Source organism: Corella eumyota, chromosome 3, assembly GCF_963082875.1.
Source record: "Corella eumyota chromosome 3, kaCorEumy4.1, whole genome shotgun sequence".
In the NCBI taxonomy this organism is placed as follows: domain Eukaryota; kingdom Metazoa; phylum Chordata; class Ascidiacea; order Phlebobranchia; family Corellidae; genus Corella; species Corella eumyota.
Window position 1 is genome coordinate 304,251 of NC_137492.1, and position 20,734 is coordinate 324,984.

Consider the following 20,734-nt stretch of genomic DNA (forward strand, 5'->3'; position numbering starts at 1 on the left):
AAATTAATAAATACATTTTATTTAAACTTAAAATGATGAAAAATTTAGGTTTTTATTTTTTAAGTTTTTTACAAATTATTCTTTTTAATTAATGGTACCGGCAGCGTGGTGTGGTGGTAAGAACACTTGCTACACCACACATGAGGCCATGGGTTCAATCCCCACTGCTCTCATGCTGTAGCGCCCTTGAGTAAGGCGCTATAAACGATATGAACTCCTGCTGAGCCAGCACTTAATCAGCAGCATAATTACCGAGCAATTATAATTAATAATATTCTAAACTGCTAAAGGCAACTTGAGACTGGGTCGGAGTAACTGATTTTACTTTATGTTTAAGTCGCGCATTCGACTTTCCCACATCGAGGATAAAGATATATCAAAAAAAAATCTAAAAATTATAAATTTACTTTTATTTTATGAAATAAAGTTAAAATATTAATGTTTTAGAATAAATACAACTTTTTAAATAAAAATACTTGAATAAAAAAGAACACTTTTTGAAGAAAAAACATAAAAACTATAATAAAGTGCAATATTTTAGGAACGAATTAATCTTGGAATTTTACTTTTAGGAGGAATCAATTTTTTCTTTTTTTTGACGACATTTCTGCAAAAAAGTAACAAATGTTAATTAATTAAAACATCCTTTATTTAATTAATCTAAAGTTTTGGTAAAATCAGTTTTAAAATTTGATTTAGAAAAGTAAAAATTAAAAATTTGGTTTCGAAAAATAATTTTTTACCTCCATTTAAGAAAAGTAATTCCCAATAACTCAAGTTCACTCAAGCGATAAAGTTCTTTTTCACACTTTATCCTCGCATAACTTTTTCTCCATATTCTCCACGCTTCAATGACTTTAACCCGGTCACTCTGTGATGTCATAGTTTAAAAACCAAAATGTTTAAAAGCTGAAAAAAAATATTTTTCCAAAAACACTGACTACTACCTACATATAATTTAGAGAAAATATTCTGGGAAGTTCTTAATTTCCATAAAGAATAACACCTCATTATGACATCATTATTGTGTTTGTTCATAAACATTCTAGACTGTAAAACAAAAAAAATCAAATTTTAAACCTTGGTATAAGAAGATCAATTTAAAAACGAAATCAGGGCCTAATTAATTCAATCCCCACTGCTCTCATGCTGTAGCGCCCTCAAGTAAGGTGCTACAATCTTCTGCTGAGTCAATACTTAATAAGCAGCTTAATTATCGAGCAATTATAATCTATAATATCCCAAACTGCTAAAGGCAACTCGAGACTGGGTCGGAGTAACTAATGTTACTCTATGTTTGAGTCATGCATTCGACTTTCCCATATCAATATTAAAGATATATACAAAAAAAAAATAATAATTACTGAAGTTAAATTAATTACCCTTTTTATTTTCAACCATTTATTGAAGCATCTTCGTTGTACCGAAATATTTCTAAATTCACAAACCAGGTTTTCATAAAACTTAATTCGGACGAAAGATCTCCATTTGATGATGGTTTTAAGTTGCAAGTATTTGGTTTTGACTTTCTCATTTTCAATCTAAAATTAATTGTTGTATTCACATTGAGATAATTTAACTAATTAAAATTTAAACAAAAAGTTAATTTAAATTTAAAAAGAATAAATAAAAAAACAAATTTAAATAAAAGTAAAGCTGGAATTTCGAAATTTATCTTAAAATTTGTTTATTTTAGTTTAGAACAGCTACAAAAAAGTTAATCAACATTTTGTACTTTTTCAATTTTACTTCTCCAGCGCTGCCAATAAACTTTTAAATTGTCGTTTTCAAATTTAATTGAAATTTCATCGGCGAGAAACTGAAGACTTTGTACCACAAGATGGCGCTCTTTCCATTTTGTTAAACTTTTCTGCAATTTCAAAAATATTACTGGATTCATTACCAAAAAGTTTTTAAAATGTCAATATTTAAAATAAAGCAAAACTTAGCGAAATATTTTGTCCAAATTAGTAATAACTTTCACGAAGGTTTTTTAAAGTGTTTACTTGTTTTAGGTTTTTGAAGGTCATTTCTTTAACCTTGAGTTTATTTTCCTTTAATTTTAGTCCATTTTGAACTGAATTTTGCCATCTAAACAAAAATGAAATAATTTTGTTTTAAAAAAATGTTTTTAGTAAGGAGCCTTAAGTTTAAAAATCAAATAAAAATTAAATTTTTATTTCTTACTTTTTCAGGTAATTTTTGATCAAAAGTTTTCGTAAATACTTCTTTGAAATAATTTGGTAACGCTGGGCTTTCTTCCACGCTAAAAAACATCGAAGAATGACTCGTTTGTTTCCTATCGCTTCTTGGTTCTGCCTCATTGATTCCAGCTTCTGTTTGAAGGTCACATGACCTCTCCATTCAACCATGACCTACAAAAAATTTTTTAAATTTTTATTAAACGTTTTTATTAATAAGAAATTAAATAAAAACCCAAATATTAAAATCACCTTAGTTAAAATATGAGAGAGCCTTTCTTTGTTGTTTTGTTTTGCCTTTTTCTCATTCTCAAATGCAATCAACCAGAAATTAAAATGCTAAAACAAAGTAAATTAATAATGTTATTAATGATGAATATATGTTATAAGTTTAAGTTAAAAGTAATCTAAAATCTAAACTTAATTTGTTTTTTATTCTAACCTCGTTTTTAAAGGAATTTTTATAAAACAATTGCGATCTTTTTTTGTTATTTTCATAATTCCATTTTTCCCAACATTCGACCACTTTGTGTTTGTTTATCCTCGATTTCATGCTCTCTAGTGAGCTCTGGTGGACAGTTTTGGTTGAATACTCTTCCTTCCATCTAGTGGACAAATGATTTTGAATTATTTTAAAATAAATATTTTGTAATTTGGCAAAAACTAATTTTTACCTCGTCAGTGAAGTCAACAAAATGTTGAGTTGATGTTTTTGATAAATTTCAGCGGAAAATATTTTCCTATTTTGTTGCTGATTACAATAATTTCTCCAGCTCAAAAAACATCTAAAATAAATTATAAATTATTTAAATAAAAAAAAACTTTTTATACTTGAATAAATAAATTGACGAGAATATATGATCCCCACTGCTCTCATGCTATAGAACCCTTAAGGCGCTATAAATGATATGAACTCCTGCTGAGCCAGCACTTAATCAGCAGCTTAATTACTGGGCAATTATAATCTATAATATCCCAAACTGCAAAAGGCAACTTGAAACTGGGTCAGGGTAACTGATGTTACTCTATGTTTGACTTTAAGTCAAATAAATGTAAATACCTTGTCTGAATTTTGTTAAGTTTATGATTCCCAGCAATATTGTAACTCTGATGTGCATTCAACCATTCAGTAAAGTATTTGTTCATCATGATGCTTTGTTGTGATGTCATAAACATTTCAGCTTTCGTGGATAACTTTTTACTTTTTGATGTCAATGAAAACCTAAAAGAAAATTTATTTTTAAACTAATTAATAATTAAGTCTAAACATTAAAGTTTTTAACGAACCATTTTTGTAAAACAATTTGAGAGATTTCCCTTTTTCTTTTTATGTTGTTGTGAGCATCCAACCATGACTTGAAGCAATTTCGAACCAAAATTTTTTCGTGAAATAAAATTGATCTAAAAATAATTTTTTTGGAAAATTTCTATTAAATTATTATTTGGTTTCGTTTAAACAAAACTTTAAAATTTTCAACCTTTTAATTTGAAGTTGACCTTTCCAGTGATTCCAAATAATTCTAGTTTGAATTAAATTAAATTCTGATCTTTTCGCGGAAACATTTTTCATGACTCTCCATTTTGTAAACAAAACTTTAACCTAAATTAATTTTTAATTTAACAATAAAAATTCTTTGTTATTTTGTTAAAATTTAACAAATCTTACCATCTTAATTTCTTTTTTCTTTTTTATTCTCTTAAATTTACAAATTATTTTTTTCTTTTCAAGAACATATTCTCTCCAATAGCACAAAATGTTATGCTTGAGCGAGCTTGCATGTGATTGGTCGGCCAAACATCGAAGAGAATATTTCGTCCACCAAACAAAAAACTTTTCTTTCATTTCACGCTTGGATGCACTTGACAAAAAAAGGTTTAAAGCAGATTCTCTTCTATTTTGATCTAAAATTAAAAACTTTTAAAATAAAAACAGAACCTGCTAATTAATTAAGTAAACTCAATTTAATACAATTTATAAAATTAACCACAATTAGTTTAATTTACCTTTTGAATAATTGTTCCAACTTTTGATCAAATTTCTAAGTTTTTTGGTGGCCAAATATTTTCTCAAAGTTTCGACTTTTCCAACAATTTTTAGTTGCCTGAAAGGAAAAAAAACTTGGTAGCAACTTTTCATTAACAAATAAGGTTAACCACTTCAAAAAAATAACATCAAATAAACTAAAAATTGATTTTTTTTTATATTCACCTTTTCCATATTCTTAAAATTTTTCTTTTTTGAAAAGTTTTCACAATTTCTAAAATTTCATTTTTTTTTGCTGATTTTAAACAAGTGTAACTTGACCATGAAGTTGTAATCCTAAACCATAAAATATTTAATTATTTTACCTAAATAAAACCCCAAGTTTTAAAAACATCAAAGTGTTATATTAAAGAGGTTTGCAATTTTGTAAGTGATGTATATAGCACGTTAGTATGGTTGACACTTAATCACAAAAAGGCTTTAGAACCTTTAAAAAATGTCTGTGGTACTTACAATTTAATTTTTAAAAATACTGGAAAATGATTAACACAAAAAACCAGGTTACCATATTTTTGTGTGACATAGGAAGTACCAAGTAGTGTAGTGAATGTATACAAGCTAGTACTTTAATATTTAACCAACCTTTTGAGCAGAGTAACATTGTGATGTTTGCTACTGAGTTCAATTTGTTTCCCTCTAACTTTCCAAATATAAAAACAGCGTTTCAAAATAATTTTCTCATATTTCTGCTCAGTTTTAATCCCATTCTGAATTATTATTTCTTTGTTGGCAACCCTGCTTTTCCAGTATTGTAAGATTTCTATAAAATAAAAATAATATCAATTTAAATTTTGTTAAATTTTTTTTGTATATATCTTTATCCTTGATGTGGGAAGGTTAAATGCGCGACCCAAACATAGAGTAACATTTGTTACTCCGACCCAGTCTCAAGTTGACTTTGCCAGTTTGTGATATTATAGATTATAATTGCCCGGTAATTATGCTGCTGATTAAGTGCTGGCTCAGGAGAAGTTTATACCGTACCATTGGCTAAGTTATTAAAGTTTTAATTATTATTCTGTTAATATTATTATTTACCATTAAGTTTTTTTTTCTGCTCTTTTGCCTTTTTCCAAACTTGAAAATGTTGAAACAAAATTCTCTTTTTCTCTTTTTTCTCAGCTTTTCTCTTCATTCTAAAAATATTACATTTTCCATTTTAAACAAAAGGCTTTTAAAGATTTCTTGTTTCTTACTCTGATAAGTTGGTTAACCCCCAAAAATAAAACAACCACTCAAAAAATAAGAAAAAAAATAAATACAATAAAGTTTATCAACCCCAAAACTTTAAATAAACTCACAAATTCCGACCCCGTTTCTCCCTGGTCCTTAACCTCCAAGCCACCAACACAGGTTTAATGAGGTTGACTTTGTGGTGGTTTGAACTTTGTTGTTGGTGGTTCAGGGAAGTTTTCCATGATCTGAGTAAGAATTACAAACAAAATAAATAAAACTTCTGTTTGTGGTGTGGGGGTAAATTTTCACTGGCAAATATTAGTTAAGAGTTACGACCATATTGCAACAATTAAAATCATGGGACGGGCTATCAACTAGTGGTTAATAATTTCCAAAACTAAATATGACACAAATAATACCTGAAATAATATTCCAATTTATTCTGTTTCAGTTTGTCCTCAAATTGGTTCTGCATGAATTCATCCCACCTTGTGGAATGAGTCAGCATTTTCCAATCATAAAAAGCATGACTCAGCATCGGTTGTTGGAGTCGATGAACCGCGAACAAAACCAATTTCTCCAACCGAGTTTGCGTCGATTCTAAAAATTTTTAAAAAACAAAAAATTTAAAATTAATTAAATTAAAATATTCTACACAAGCTTTAAATAAATGAAATAAATGCAAAAGAATTACAACTACCATGAATTAATTAAGCTCTAATTAATTAATTAACATCATGCACCTTTTACTAAAATATCCAAAACATTATGTGGTCTCAGGTTGTTTGGAGTATTCGTGACATCATCATTGTGAATTATGACATCATCATTGTGATTTATGACATCATCAAAAGCTATTGTGACATCACATGGTTGAAGGTCGCTCAATGTTAAAGATTTATCCTCTATTGTAACATTTGTCGCGTGATCAATTTCTGTGATGTCATAATGCAAAGTTGATTCTTCATCTGTTGATGACTCACTTGTGACATCATCGCCATGGTTGGTTGGTTTTGTGACATCAGAGAATAAAGTTGAAGATGAAGAATCACGAATTAAATCGACTCCTGAGTCACTCGTGAAAACTTGCATCCTGTGATCGTGATTGGATCTCATGTCATGATCTACATGATCAAAGCCAAAAACTATATTGTGATCGTGATTAAAAACCACATCATGAGATTCATGAGGTAGAATGAAGTCGTCGTGATCACTAAGTTGTTCATGAGAAATCATGTCATGATCACATGATTTTGTATCATCATGATGATAAGTTTCATGAAATTGCTTTCTTAAAGACTCATGAAAGTTTCGTGATTGTTCGTGAGCGTGAGTTTTCGTGAGATGATTCCAAGCGCAAAGCAACAGCTACAATTAAAGATTATGATTCAACTAATATTTACTTTATCCTCGATTTAAATATAAAAGATAATCAGTCATGCAGAAACTACTTCTAATAAGCAAGCTTATAAATTAATTTTACCTTAAGATGTTTATTTTGAAGCTTTATCCTCAATTCTCGTGCAAGTCTCAAGTTAACGAGATTTCTTTTCCACATTTTAAAGCTCATCAACTTAAGGTCAAGGTCATGACCTTTAGAGAACCAAGAGGTCGCATCTTCACGAAGATTTCGTTCAACTTTGACCTCATGTTTCCAACTTTAAAAAAAAATTAAATTTTTGTTTTTGATTTTAAAATAAAAATAAAAGTTATAATTAAAATAAATTTTAAATAAAAAAAAACCTAAAAGCCTAAAAAACTTTAATTTAAAATAGTTTAAAGATGTTAAAAGTAATTCCAACACTGACCTCTTAAAACAAATTCTGAGAAGAAATTGATTTTTGATTTTCATTTCGTTTAATTTAATTTTCTCCAGATGGCGCTGGTGAGCTTTAAACTTCCACAATTTGAAACAGATTTCAAGATTTTGTTTTGATTTCGTAAATTGAAAAGTTTTTAAGTTTTTCTTTATTTTAATAACCTGAAATAAATAATTTAAATTTAATTAAAACATTTTTATAATTATCCTTGAAATTATTTACGTTAATTACCTTAAAAAAGATTACATCTGCACTTTAAATAAATCGATAATTTACCTTTTCCCAATTCAAGAAAACTTTTTTCTTAGATTCTCTTAATCTTTTTGCATGAACAATTTTAATTCTTTTTCTTTTTTCCCACTCTCTCTTCCACCTTAAGAATACCTTCTTCTTTTTAAGACCCACAATTCTCTCACTTTTTTGTTGAAGAGAATTTGTTTTATTGGATAACAACCTCCAAGAATCAAAAACTCTGAAAGACATAAAAAAATTCAAATTAATGGAATTATTTTGGTTATTTCCAGCAGCTATCACGTTAAAATTCCTCAGAAAAAGTAACTTTTGTCAAAGCCATTTATGGGAAGCTGGTTCAGGATGATATTGATTATAATTGCCCGATAATTATGCTGCTGATTAAGTGTTGCTTAGCAGGAGTTTATACCGTTTATAGCGCCTTACTCAAGGGCGCTACAGCATGAGAGCACTGGGAATCAAACCAACGACCTTATGTGGTGTAGCAAGTGTTCTGGCCGTCATGTTGCCAATCAATAACACAACATTCAGTTGAAGCTTGTTGCTTGGCCAGGGTTATAAAAGGTTATTATTATTTGGCTTCACAATATTTTTAATTTAAAAATAAATTAACTTCACCTTAAACATTGTTTCCGGTTTCTTTTCTCCACAAAACTTCGAATGAAAAAACTTTCCTGCGTCAACTTATTCCATTCCTCAAATACTTTTAATAATTTCCTTAATGTTAATTTATTAAAATACTGGTCTGCTTTATTTGTCCTCAATCTGTTGTCAATGTAAGCTTGCTTCCATGTCCGAAAACAATCTAAAAAAGATTTTTAATTATCAAGAAGTTTTATAGTTAACCAAAGTTATTTAAATTATTTTTTATACTAGTCGATAGCCTACCAGACAGTTTGTATTTTAGTTGTCGTAATATGGTTGCAACTCTTAACGAACATATGTCAATGATAATTTACCCTCACACCACAAACAACAGTTTTTATTTATTTTGTCTATTTTAATTATGTGGTCAGGATTTTAATTATCATAATATGGTTGCAACTCTCAACTAATATCATCCTGTGCACCACGAACAGCAATTTTTATGTATTTTGCAGGTCTAAGTTTAGACTTACATAAAAAAATAGAATTTTTTTTACCATTAGTGATTAAATTTTGATGTTTTATGATAAAGTTTCCGAGATTTTTATTTATTTTTCTTTTCCTGACAAAATTTTTCCACTTTAAACTTGATTTCCTGACACAAGTCTCACTCCAGTGTTGCCGTTTAATTTTATTCAGCAATCTAACAAAGTAGATGGACTTCCAGTGTTGGAAACACTGCTTCAATTTTGTCTGAAAAGTTAAATTTAAAAAAGTTTAAAAATATTATTTTCAAAAGTTAAATTTTAAATATATTTTTATAAAGTGTTACAAATAAAATATATTAAAAAATAATTAAAAATAACTTTCTTACACTTTCTAAATCTGCAGCAAATTGTTGAATTTTAATTTGTTTTATTTTCTTCTGGTTTGCCCAATTTTTCCAAGTGGAAAAATAATTTAATAAAACAACATTTTGTAAATGTCTTGCAGCAGAACATCTATAAAAATATGAAGTTTGTTAAAGAAATAGATATAAGTATATTGCTAAAGGAATATTTAAATTTTCCATTACAGTTTTAAATGTAATATTTAAATTGTTAACATTTTTTTAAAATTTTTAAATTTTACTTTTTCTTTTCAAATTTGCGATAAAATTCAATCCAAGATCTCAAGTGTTTCCCAATTGTTTTATTTTTGTGAAATAGTTCAGCAATAATATGATATTCTTGTTTTTGTTCGACAACACTGCACAAATGGTTAAAATGAAACCTTAAAATTCAATGAAATTTTTTTTATATATCTTTATCCTCGATGTGGGAAAGTCAAATGTGCGACTTAAACATAGAGTAACATCGGTTACTCTGACCCAGTCTCAAGTTGCCTGTGGCAGTTTGGGATATTATATGGAATATAATTGCCCGATAATTAAGCTGCTGATTAAGTGCTGGCTCAGCAGGTGTTTATACCGTTTAAAGCGCCTTACTTAAAGGCCCTACAGCATGAAAGCACTGGGGATTAAACCCACGAACTCATGTAGTGTATCAAGTGTTCTAACCACTACACTAAGCTTAAATTATTTTACAATTAAATATAATAAAACTTTAGACCGGCTTACAAACCTTAAATTTTGTTTTTTCTGACTTTTATTCCTTCCTTCAACTTGTAGCATCATTTTCCAGCGTTGCCAACTATGTTTTATAAGATTTTTATGTAGAAATTGTTTGGCGATGACGTGTTGCTTCTTGTGTTGAAATAAAAGTTGTTTTGTTGAGCGCTTCCAACTTAAAATATTTTCTTGGAAAATCTAAAAAAAGCAAAATAAATTAATTTAAAAAGCACAAAAACATAAGGCAGTAACTATACACATTAAAATACTTCGCAAAACAAATATTTAATCAGTTTTTTTATTTTTAAAATCATTTTTTGTATTTAAAATTTAGACTTGAGGTTAGCCTTACTCAAGAATGCTTAAACATGCCAGCAGCAAGAATTAAACACAGAACCCTATTGAATAATTGTCATTCACCTTTAATCTCCTCATACTTTTAAACTTTTGTAAATTAAAACTTAAAGTTTTCCATCTCATAAACACCTTGGTCAGGATTTGAACCTGGAACCTCTGGTTTGCTACAATATTTTGGGTTCGATAAACATCACAGTCAGCTTTAAAAAAATAAAAATAATTAACTAAAGGTTTACTAATTAGCAACCAGTTATAAAGAGTAACTTCTAGTGTGAAATGTAAAATTATTAAAAAATTTTTAAAAAAAATTTTTACCGACAAAAATTCTCCAAATTTGGAAAACTTTTTTCTTTTCTGCCCTCGTGTGGTAGAAAGTGGCAGCTTGGTTAATTAGATTTTCGTTTAATCTTGACTTCCAATTACAATAAACCTAAAAGTTAAATAAAATATTTAAAGTCGTAAATAATTGTTACAACAAATATATTCAGAAAAAAAAGCTAAAACCTTAAACAATAAAAATTTTTGTTTCTTGCTCTTGTGAAGTTTGAGCAACATCGTGTGGTGATAATGCGATTTCCATCTCCTAAGTGAGGATAAACAAAGTTTCCAGTTTCGAATTTGAAATCTAAAAATTTTTTTTGTGTTTAATTTTTTAAATAAATTTATTTTTTAAAAACTATATAAAATAATAAAATTTCATTTACACAGTGCAACCAAATCAATTTTTTTATTCAAAATTCCTTAAGTTTACCTTTTTTTCCATTGTTTAAAACTTGCAGAAATAATTTCATTTTCTTTTCTTTGTTTCAACCACAAATCCCGATCCCGACATTTTGTTAAAAATATTTTGAAAGCTAAAAACAAGAAAAAATTGTAAATTGCTTTTGCATTTAACTGAGTAGTAATTTAAAACTAAGTGTTTCAATGTTAATTAGAAATTGGTATATAGCAAAATACTTTTTATACCATTTTTAATTAGATTATGAATTAATTTTCTATATTGAACCTACCTTCAATTCCCTTTTTCAACATATTTTGTTTGTAAAATAAATTGGCAACCCTGTTTTTATTTGCTGAGTAACCCCTCCAAGCAATAAAATGATGAGTCAGCAAAGTGTGTTTCCGAAATATTTCAGCTCTAAAAAAATAACATCAAATATTTATAAAAACTACAATAATAATTACAAAATGTTTAGTTAAATTCTAGTTATTTAATTTAGTGAAAAAAAGTTAACTTTAAAGTAGATTTACTTGTACAACTTGATAATTTCTTGTTTTCTTTTAATTTGAATAACTCGAACATTTTTGCGCCATCTTCGAAAATATCTAAAAATAAAATAACTTTTAAAAACAATTCGGATCAAAATTTATTTTTTTTTTGTATAAATATCTTTATCCTTGATTCTGGAAAGTCGAATGTGCAACTTAAACATAGAGTAACATCAGTTACTTCGACCCAGTCTCGAGTTGCTTGTGGCAGTTTGGGATATTATAGATTATAATTGTTCAATTTTTACGGTTCTGATTAAGTTCTGGCTCAGCAGGAGTTTATACAGTTTATATCACCTTACTTAAGGGCGCTACAGCATGAAAGCAGTGGGAATTGAACCCACGACTCTATGTGTGGTGTAGCAAGTGTTCTTACCACTACACAACGCTGCCGGTCAAATTACCTGAAAGCTTTAACACCAACAACATCGACATTACCTTCAAGTTAAAAATATCAATAAATCTTAATTTTATTATAATTCCTAATTTAGTCACAAATTTTACCTCAACATGGTCACAACTTTTATGCTTCTTTCTTTTCGTTCACAACTTTCAAACACTCGATGGAGCCGTAACAATCGAAGTGAGACATCGTGTGGCGATGTGTTGTCGTCGATGATGACATCATTTTGCATATGACTACTGTGTATGACTTCACTAGTGGGTATTATGACATCATTATTAGTCTGTTCTTTAAAATCATTTGATTCAAGTGGCTTTATGACATCATCACTGTTACTTGTGACATCATTATTTTTTTGTAAGGTATTATCATCCCCTTGTATGACAACATCACACCCTTTTATGACATCATCAATAACGTTTGTTGTTTTTAGTGACTTTTGCAAACGATGGATCGCTCTTGTGTTTTCACTAACTCCATCTTGTGGTAGAAACTCTTCATCAGCAAAGCTTAAATCCGATAACTTAATCCCACCACTAGAGTGTGCTACAGTGCTCTCCTTATTTGGGTTTTTTAGCGACTCGGAATTAGGTTGAGACAAATTTTGTAAATTATCTTTTTTCGGTTTGTTGTTTATCGAATCTTTTAGGTCAAATTTCACTCGCTTCGAAGGTGACTTAAGTGGGGATCGAACTGGGGACTTATTGGCAACACTTTCGTCAAAATCAAAAATTAATTTTGGGACGAAAACCCCGTTAGAATTACTTTTGTTTAACTTCTTGTTATGAGGTTTAGGTGTGGAAGAACAATTTGCAGATTTTAGAATTTTTTTCTTAAATTTAATCTCTGGACTTAAGTCATTTTTTTCCCTCAAGTTTCGGCTGTCAGTGGATGAATTTTGACTCTTCGAGACCATTATGACATCATCATCGTTATTGTCATCAATGCTTCGATTTAATTCTTTATCACAAAGTGACAATAATTCATTATTTCGAAATCTTCGATTCTTGCAAAGTTTTTTCTGATTTATTTTTGAGGAATCTTGTGTAGTTTGGGTTCTAGTTTGGGAATAAATTGGCAAAGATTTTCGGGGACTACAATTTTTCGAGTTTTTACAATTTCTTGAAATGTTGTCTTCAGAAAAATCAAAATTATTAAAAATTTCTGAATTTTGAAAAAATCCATTTTCATTTTGTTTTAATTTTTGGTAACTGTCGTGACTTTTGACAGATTGTTGCTGTTTCTGATTCTGTTGGTTGAAAATTCTCGGTGAATAAAACAAGTTTGTTTGCCGAAGTGAAACATTTGCAAAACTTTGATAATTTGCTGAGTCATTCCGATATGACAACTCAAAATTATCGATGTTGCTCTGTTTTTTAATGAGTCGTCGTGGTTTAGTGCTGAGTAATGCCGACAAGAGTGAGTCATCATTATTTTCCATGCTAAAACAACAAAAGCATTTTAAAAACTTAAATATTTTATAAATTGGGGCTACATCATTTATACTATTCTAATGTAAACTCTGCAATATAGTTAGAAGTATAAACATACCTGCTTGAATAATCCGCGTAAATATTTGCTCAATTTGTTGTTAAATTTACATTTTTTTTATTATCTAAAAAGAAAAATAAACGTAAAAATAAAAAAAATATTATTTCATAAACCCAAACAGTGACAGATTGAAGCAAAAACTAGCTCATTAATATTTAAAATAAAATAAAACCACCTTTTTAGGTTATGAATAATTTATAATTAACCTCATACAAATACTTAAAACTACTACTTAAGTATCGGGGAATATGCCACTTAACTCTACTTGAGTACAACTCAATCACTAAACAAATAAATTATTAGGAAAATATTTAAATAATTTCAAAATTGTATAACTAATACTAACATTTACTGTTAAAATTCAATTAATATATGATTATAAGATTAACTAAATTGAATTAATTAACATAAATCTGGCTAAATGAAAATTACAATTAACACTAATTAACTTTTAAAACTAAGCAATTAACTAATTAATATTAACTATTAAATCAAATCTCAAAACTTAAAAATATGTTTTAAAACGTTGGTTTCTAATTTACCTATTCAATATCTGTTACCACATGACCTAAACTATTAATTTAATAAATTTTGAATTTACATTTTATAAAAAAAACTTATTTTCTTTAATTTTAGACATTGCAGACAAAACATGTCAATAAACTTTCCATTTTAGGGGATTTTTTCTATTGCCGCCCATTTTCATAAATCACGCGCATTTTTTATCATTTTCATAATATTTTAGACGCCATTTTTATTCCAAAATCATATAATTTAATCAACTTCGTAAACTTTTTTCGATTAACCTAATTACTTGGATTAATTCCACTTACTATAGTTAGTAAACAATTTGGTGTCAATTTCAATAAACAAAGAAGTCGGATCCAATTCCACAACAAAACTTAGTTTCAAAAAATGCGATTTTTAAACGAATTAACTTAATTAACGTCCACCTAACAACATAGGTTGAAACAACTAACCATAGACTAGGTAAAAGAGAGAGGGTGTTTAGGGTGGGTAAAATGATGGGGTAGGCGGGGTAAGTAAATGTACGACTAAAAGGCCCCTACAAAAGGCAAGATTTTTAATGACAAATTCAACCTGTGAAAATTAACCAAACACGTTAATTAACTTCAATATTTTATTAATTAACAATCAATATACATTAATTGACCAAATCCAAAGAGTTATGGGGTTGAAACTGGACTGTTACGGGGGGTTGTAGATAACATTGGGGGTATATCATGGCCCAGTGACCTTGCGCTCAACATTTTCACCCTCTGTGAAGATTTTGAAGGTCTTGAGTTTTTGACTTCTTTAAACGAGCAATCCTTTAACTCACATACAGATATAGTTGGACTAAGGTTGTTAAACAAGGTATTAGGGCGGCGGTATAGATTTTGTTGGAAGGAATTTTGAAATCGTTTTCTTCGGTTCGCTCCAACCGACCGACCGAGGGCGTAGCAGAGCATGGCCAACATAACGATGCAACTCAGGTTCGAAATTGCCAGAAAAATTGGAATAAAATTTGAAGGAGTATCCTCCCAATCGCCTAAAATTAAAACAATTTTAGTTAGGTGAATACAATTACATTACCCGCATTTAACTATTGTAATAATTGGTTATTTTAAAACGGGTTAAGATATTGGTATAATCAATAAAAAGGCTAAAAATTAAAGGTTGTGGCGCGCGATTTGGACAATACTAAAGTACGGGATGCGGGACAGTGTGGGGTCGTATGTAAACGTTAACAAAAATTCGCGGAATGCGGGACGGAACGGCATAAGTGCAGTATTTACCTTAAGGATAAATGCAGTATTTACCTAAAGGGATCAGGAAGTTTGCGAGATTGACAAGACAAATATTTCGTGTATTTTGACAATATTACAACCAGTGCTTTTGTTAATGGAAACCTGCGTCAAATCGGTTACATTTGCAGATGCAAAAAATGTTACAACAGGCCCGCAATATTCGTTAATTAATTGATTAACGAATCTTTATGACGTCATGAAACAATTACGTCATAAAATTTACCTAATTCTTGAACTTTGACCTCGGGATCTTTTTTCTTTTCCAATTTTGTTTGTTTTTGCACGAACACCGGACCAATTGTAACATTAACCGTGTTCATGACGTCACTGTTGTCCATAGCTCCACTTGTAGTTGTGACGTCACTGGTTGTAATGACGTCAGTCGTTGTTGTGACGTCGCTGCCGTTTGTGACGTCAACAATACGTAGAGATGAAGATACAAAGAACGAACGACGATTTCTTATTTCGCACTGAAATTTAAATTGATTGACGGATCAACTTGGTAATTTTTTGTATCCATATTCCTTTAAGGTGATAGGTTTTATAATTTTTATTGGGTAAGGGTGTGGTATTGTGACGTGTCTGAGCTATCCGCAAACATCGGGCTGAAAAGACAAATAGTGTGGCATAAAAGCGGCTCGAAACCGAAACTTTTCGGCACGTAGTTTGGCGCCATGTATGTATAATAGAGGATGTTACATAAATGAATGTCCAATTAATAGGCCTACAAAATAATTAAAAATGCCGTTTGTTATGTGCAGGTAAATTATCGCAAGCAAATATTGGTTGAGAGTTGAGACTATGACAAATTAAAACGCTGATCAACGGACAGACTTTTAACTTTTGTTTAAAAAAGGTTCTGACAGAAATCAAAATTTTTATTTTTAAATATTTAAATTCTCACCGTTGAAGGTTTGCAGGAACTCGAACAAATCTCAACACTGCAATGCAAGTAAAACAAAGAGATGACGTCATTAACAACAAACTTGAATTGTGACGTCACGCCCACAGCGTTGCTGAGCATTGTGGGATGTAACGGATGAGTGGTCACCGGACAACTGAAAAAAAAATTAATTTTTAGGTTTTTGATTTTTTGCTGAATTTAATAAAATTACAAACCCATCTCTGATGACGTCACTCCCGTCTGTTTTTTCGTAGTCGTAGTGTGACGTCACAGAACACTTTTTTATTTTGATCACGTGATCAAGAGGTTGATATTTTAAATCGCGAAGTCGAACCGAAACGAACAAAATCTAAAAATTTTAACAAAAATATTTAAAAGTCATATTAAATGTCACGTGACATTTTCTCCACTCACGTGACCGGGGATATCGGTAAATGGCGGCAATATTTGATCCAGGGAGTTTCCCTTAACAAATTCCTTCTTTGAATAATTAATCTCTAACTCGAGTTCTGATTGGTCGATGAAAAAGTGGGCGGGGCCACAACAACTAAAAATAATTAAAAAAAAACTAAATAAGTTTTTTTTCCATGTTCCTTTAAGGAGATAGGTTTTATATTTTTTATCGGGTAGGAATGTGCTGTTATGACGTGTTTAAGCTATCTGTAAACACGGAGCTCAAGTGCGAATAATGTGGCGTTGGTGCGGCTTGAACCCCAAACCTTTCGGCTCGTAGTCCGACGCCCCACACTACAGGGCAAATAGTAAAATTTAAAGTTAATTTTATTCTTGAAACTAGTCCCCCCCCCCTACGATCGCACCCCTACCGTCGCCATTTTAATTGTATTAATGTGGTCGCAACTTGTAATTTATATTTGACCGCGATCATTTGAATTAGATATTACCACGACTATTTATTTATTTTGTATAATTTATTATTATTATTTACTTTATTAAAGTGTTGTAGTTTTAAGTTAATGTTTTTATTTAAAGTTAAACTTAAACTTTTATTATTAAATGAAGGTTTTAAGGTTGATGACGTTAAAATTTATTTAAAGTAAATTTATTTTTTATTAACAAATACAACTATGACGTCATACCTTGGGTTTACAGCCGATTTAATTATGACATCATCATCGTATACACATTTGACGTCGAACAAAAAGTGAGGCATTGTGACGTCATGTTGATCTAACAATACCCACCAAACTCGGTTTCGAAAAACAATTTCTTTTTGTTCACGAACAAAGTGGATTGATGACGTAGTTTGGCACGAAGATTTTGGGTTTAATTCCAGTCTAAGGCAAAGATTTAATTTTAGGAAATAAAAATTTTAAAGTTGAAATTTGTGGTGAACTTAAATTTATCTTATTTTACTTTAAAATTAATTTATTAATTGTTAATTGTTTACTGTCAATCTAAGAATAACTGACTTATGTTAATATCTTTTTTGTATACATCTTTATCCTCGATATGGGAAGGTCGAATGCGCGAGTAACAACAGTTACCCCGAAGTAAAAACAGTTAACCCACTCCAACCTAGTCTTAAGTTGCCTTTATCAATTTTGGATATTATAGATTATAATTGCTCGATAATTATGCTGCTAATTAAGTATTGGCTTAGCAGGAGTTTATCTTGTTTTAAGCACTTTACTCAAGGGCGCTACACCATGAGATCGACGGGGATCAAACCCAGTACCTCATGTAGTGTAGCTAGTTTTCATACCACTACATCTGTTATTGTTAATTGTTAATTTTAGAAGAAGACTTATTTTTATTTTAGTTAGAATAAACAAATATTCACCTAATTTAACTAATTAATATGTTTATTGTTATTTAAAGAACCTAAAACAGGACATAAAGAGAATAGTTTACAAATCATGTCAACAACTCAAGTCGTGCGAAACTTTTCCTGTTTTTAACAAATTCCATCCACGCCTCATTTAAAAAAAATGAATAATAAAGTGATTTATGTTCCTGTTCGCTTCACTGATAATACATCACGTAACCCGCGGATGAATTTAACGAAAAAAACTTGATATATTTCCGCGAAAACAAAAGTTTTAATTTACTACATTCATTGTTACGTCACTTACTTATAAACACTGCCGGTAAGTTCTGTGACGTCACAATCTTCGTTATGTTCATCCTGGAACGTTCCAACATAAACTCTGACGTCATTATTCGGTTCAATAGATTGTATCATCATCGATTTTCGGATTAGCCAATCAGGAACCTGGATTCTTATTGCGTCATAATCACATAAAACTGAGTATGGAGGTTCTATAATAACAATCATTAACAACCTACGTCACAATCCACATTTTTGACATTTTCTTTGTTATAATTTAAATAAATATATTCTACCTTCTTTATTCTCGCATAAAACCTGGTTTGTGACGAAACAAAGAAAAAGCAAAAAGTAGATCCTCATTCTAGAACTAAGTAAACCAAATGAAAAACGTGGAAAGCAAAAATATTTTAATTACTCCGCGTTTTTTGTTAATTTGCCGGGATCGAAATTCGGCGAAAAATTTGAGTTTTTTTCCTCAGGAAATTTTGAGTTTTTAGGTGGATTTGGTTTGTTTAATTACTTGGCTAACTAGTTTCCGTTTTAATTAAGTAATTAAGTTAAAATAAGTTTAATAAAATAAAGTTTTAGTTAAGGTAAAATATTAATTATTAAAAATTAATTAATTACGAAATCAAAAAAATATTTTATTAAAAATTTAAAGAAGATCTCGAACAACTTCTAATACGTGACATTATGTTTATGACGTCATATTGAAATCGCGTGACCCAATTTTTGTCAAGTCAAAGTCATAATTGGCGGATGAATATTTTAAACACAATCAAAATAGCGTTGCATTGTGATGCAATAAGCGGAACATGTTAAAGCAGCGATAATTGGCCGAAAACACGATTTTTCGTGTTCTAATTTAATTATGATCTCATTGTTACGATGAATTGATTTAGAATAAAGTTTTAGACGAGAAATCGGCGGCAAATTTTTCTCACGGAAAAAACTTTAAATTCAGCACCGAGTAAACATTTCTAGACTCAAGTTTAGGTCGGAACGCGGCAACTTAACTCAAGTTAAACGGGATCTTAAGTTAAAATATATTTGACTAAGTTAAGTTAAGTTAAGTTTAGGTTGATTATTATTTTTTAAATCTCCGCTGCTAATTATAAAAAGTTTTTAATTTTTGCGATGTTAATTATAAAATTTAAATTATAATTTTAAAAGCGTTTATACTAGCACGTGTTGTGAATTAAAATTCACATTTTTTAAATTTAAAAACGCTTTTAAAAAAGAGTTTAATTTATATATTTTAGCCTACAAAAATAAATGATTTAAATTAAGTAAATTAACCTTTTTATGACTTTTCAAAAATTGATATTAATTTTGTTTCATTATTTTGTTTAGCAATTAAAACAATTTTAAATCCTTTTTATTTTTAATTTTACAATTTTGTCGAGCAAGTAAATAACAAAATGAAGACTCTCGTGTGCGCACTAGCGGTTGTTTTTTTCACTTTTATCAGCTTTGAAATCATCCACGCTAACACATGTAAGTTCTAATATTATAAGCTGTTGTAAGATTTTATGGCAATCTGTTAGCGGTGGTAATCAAACGCACAACCTCGCAGTTGTGTTGGTAGAAAATATTACTGTATGTGCTGGTAATCGAACCAGACACCTTATAAATATTGTAAATAGATACAACTATTTTACTTTAAGATGAAAAGTTATATTTTTATTGACAAAGTTGCGCTGTTGTGACGTGTTTAAACTATTGGTGAACCCCCGGGCTCAAGGATAAATAGTTTGGCATTGGTGGGACTCAAACCCGAAACCCTTTAACTTGTAATTTAACTCCTTGTATATTAACTTAAACCTATTACCTTCATTTTTAAGGTACTTGCCACGTCACAATTGGAGGGACTTATGACGAAATAATAGTCAACTGCTCGACTTTCTGGTACGTTAGTGACATTAGTAACGTCATTGGCGTCATCATCACATAAATGACGTCATTATATTAAGTTTAACTTGGTGTTAGAATTATTAAACTTCGCATGTTTTTAAATGGGTTAAATTTATAACAATTGTTTTTCAATTAAGGCCGGCGGATGTCTTAGTCAGAGACCGGGTTTATTGTCTTTGTCGGAGACCAAAAGATTCGCACGATTTATCCGAGGAGGAAATTGAATGCATGAAAGGAAATGACGTATGATAATTATCCGTATTATTGATCCGCAATATAACTAATCCGTATTAATGATCCGCGTTAATAGTTAATCCGTATTTTTAATAGTTAAAAAAAATACGAAAAAAACTTGATAATTTGTTTTTAATCTTTAGCGCCACCTTCAGAAGTTAGACGAACTTGAAATCAATCCAACCAAAGGCCTTTTCTGCCAACCCCAACCAGGAGAGTACAACCATTATATTTGTACGACAAACCCCCCTTCTTCATAAGAAAACAAAGTTAAAAATAACTGTGTACAAAAACATTGCTGTCCGCTACTTGTAATAATATGTAAATAAATGAACAGTAACTGGTCTTAAATGTTTTGGGGTCGTGAGTTCAATTCCCACTGCTGGTAGATTTTATAACATAGCATTACAAACGTTAATTAGATTAATAAACCTGTGGCACCTAATTAAAAACGGATAATTAAAATTTAATTGAAAATATGACGTCATCTTAAAAATGTCGTCAAAAATCCTAAAAAAATAACTCCTTTTAAT

The 20,734-nt window shown here is 29.8% G+C and overlaps 3 protein-coding genes across 3 annotated transcripts; 1 reads left to right on the forward strand and 2 right to left on the reverse strand.

Annotated features, from left to right (window-relative positions):
• Nucleotides 1-295: 295 nt before the first annotated feature.
• LOC145744943 (uncharacterized) lies at nucleotides 296-13,333 on the reverse strand. The gene is made up of 37 exons (XM_082562917.1): nucleotides 13,268-13,333; nucleotides 11,818-13,158; nucleotides 11,296-11,370; nucleotides 11,055-11,182; nucleotides 10,796-10,898; nucleotides 10,549-10,669; nucleotides 10,360-10,474; nucleotides 10,108-10,244; nucleotides 9,701-9,885; nucleotides 9,210-9,326; nucleotides 8,953-9,079; nucleotides 8,636-8,831; nucleotides 8,112-8,298; nucleotides 7,518-7,713; nucleotides 7,230-7,402; nucleotides 6,905-7,079; nucleotides 6,165-6,789; nucleotides 5,841-6,021; nucleotides 5,547-5,666; nucleotides 5,284-5,381; nucleotides 4,828-5,005; nucleotides 4,411-4,521; nucleotides 4,206-4,303; nucleotides 3,868-4,103; nucleotides 3,680-3,801; nucleotides 3,489-3,602; nucleotides 3,262-3,423; nucleotides 2,876-2,986; nucleotides 2,644-2,806; nucleotides 2,454-2,540; nucleotides 2,188-2,375; nucleotides 2,007-2,091; nucleotides 1,736-1,870; nucleotides 1,383-1,541; nucleotides 952-1,050; nucleotides 744-871; nucleotides 296-607 (listed from the first exon to the last, which is right to left on the reverse strand). The coding sequence occupies exons 2-37, from the start codon at nucleotides 13,155-13,157 to the stop codon at nucleotides 538-540; spliced, it is 6,645 nt and encodes a 2,214-aa protein (XP_082419043.1). The 5' UTR covers nucleotide 13,158; nucleotides 13,268-13,333; the 3' UTR covers nucleotides 296-537.
• A 1,121-nt stretch (nucleotides 13,334-14,454) lies between these two features.
• LOC145744945 (uncharacterized) lies at nucleotides 14,455-18,413 on the reverse strand. The gene is made up of 8 exons (XM_082562920.1): nucleotides 18,347-18,413; nucleotides 18,076-18,262; nucleotides 17,080-17,277; nucleotides 16,397-16,529; nucleotides 16,198-16,331; nucleotides 15,983-16,136; nucleotides 15,302-15,548; nucleotides 14,455-14,819 (listed from the first exon to the last, which is right to left on the reverse strand). Exons 1-8 carry the CDS (start codon nucleotides 18,411-18,413, stop codon nucleotides 14,455-14,457), a joined length of 1,485 nt encoding a protein of 494 aa, XP_082419046.1.
• Nucleotides 18,414-19,406: 993 nt separating this feature from the next.
• Nucleotides 19,407-20,545, forward strand: LOC145745831 (uncharacterized). Its single transcript, XM_082563999.1, has 4 exons — nucleotides 19,407-19,550; nucleotides 19,898-19,961; nucleotides 20,105-20,210; nucleotides 20,345-20,545. Exons 1-4 carry the CDS (start codon nucleotides 19,475-19,477, stop codon nucleotides 20,459-20,461), a joined length of 363 nt encoding a protein of 120 aa, XP_082420125.1. The 5' UTR covers nucleotides 19,407-19,474; the 3' UTR covers nucleotides 20,462-20,545.
• Nucleotides 20,546-20,734: the final 189 nt, after the last annotated feature.

What these genes read in the sequence shown, in the direction of transcription:
- LOC145744943 (XM_082562917.1), bottom strand. Translation starts at nt 13,157, where the DNA reads ATGGAAAATAATGATGACTCACTCTTGTCGGCATTACTCAGCACTAAA. An exon ending in TTGCTGCAGATTTAGAAAGT is followed by an intron (nt 8,832 to 8,952) that starts GTAAGAAAGTTA and finishes TTAACTTTTCAG; the next exon opens with ACAAAATTGAAGCAGTGTTT. An exon ending in TTTTCTTGAATTGGGAAAAG is followed by an intron (nt 7,403 to 7,517) that starts GTAAATTATCGA and finishes TATTTATTTCAG; the next exon opens with GTTATTAAAATAAAGAAAAA.
- LOC145745831 (XM_082563999.1), top strand. Translation starts at nt 19,475, where the DNA reads ATGAAGACTCTCGTGTGCGCACTAGCGGTTGTTTTTTTCACTTTTATC. An exon ending in AATCATCCACGCTAACACAT is followed by an intron (nt 19,551 to 19,897) that starts GTAAGTTCTAAT and finishes TTCATTTTTAAG; the next exon opens with GTACTTGCCACGTCACAATT. An exon ending in GTCAACTGCTCGACTTTCTG is followed by an intron (nt 19,962 to 20,104) that starts GTACGTTAGTGA and finishes TTTTCAATTAAG; the next exon opens with GCCGGCGGATGTCTTAGTCA.
- LOC145744945 (XM_082562920.1), bottom strand. Translation starts at nt 18,413, where the DNA reads ATGAGGATCTACTTTTTGCTTTTTCTTTGTTTCGTCACAAACCAGGTT. An exon ending in CTTACCGGCAGTGTTTATAA is followed by an intron (nt 17,278 to 18,075) that starts GTAAGTGACGTA and finishes TCTTTGCCTTAG; the next exon opens with ACTGGAATTAAACCCAAAAT. An exon ending in GTTCCTGCAAACCTTCAACG is followed by an intron (nt 15,549 to 15,982) that starts GTGAGAATTTAA and finishes TTTAAATTTCAG; the next exon opens with TGCGAAATAAGAAATCGTCG.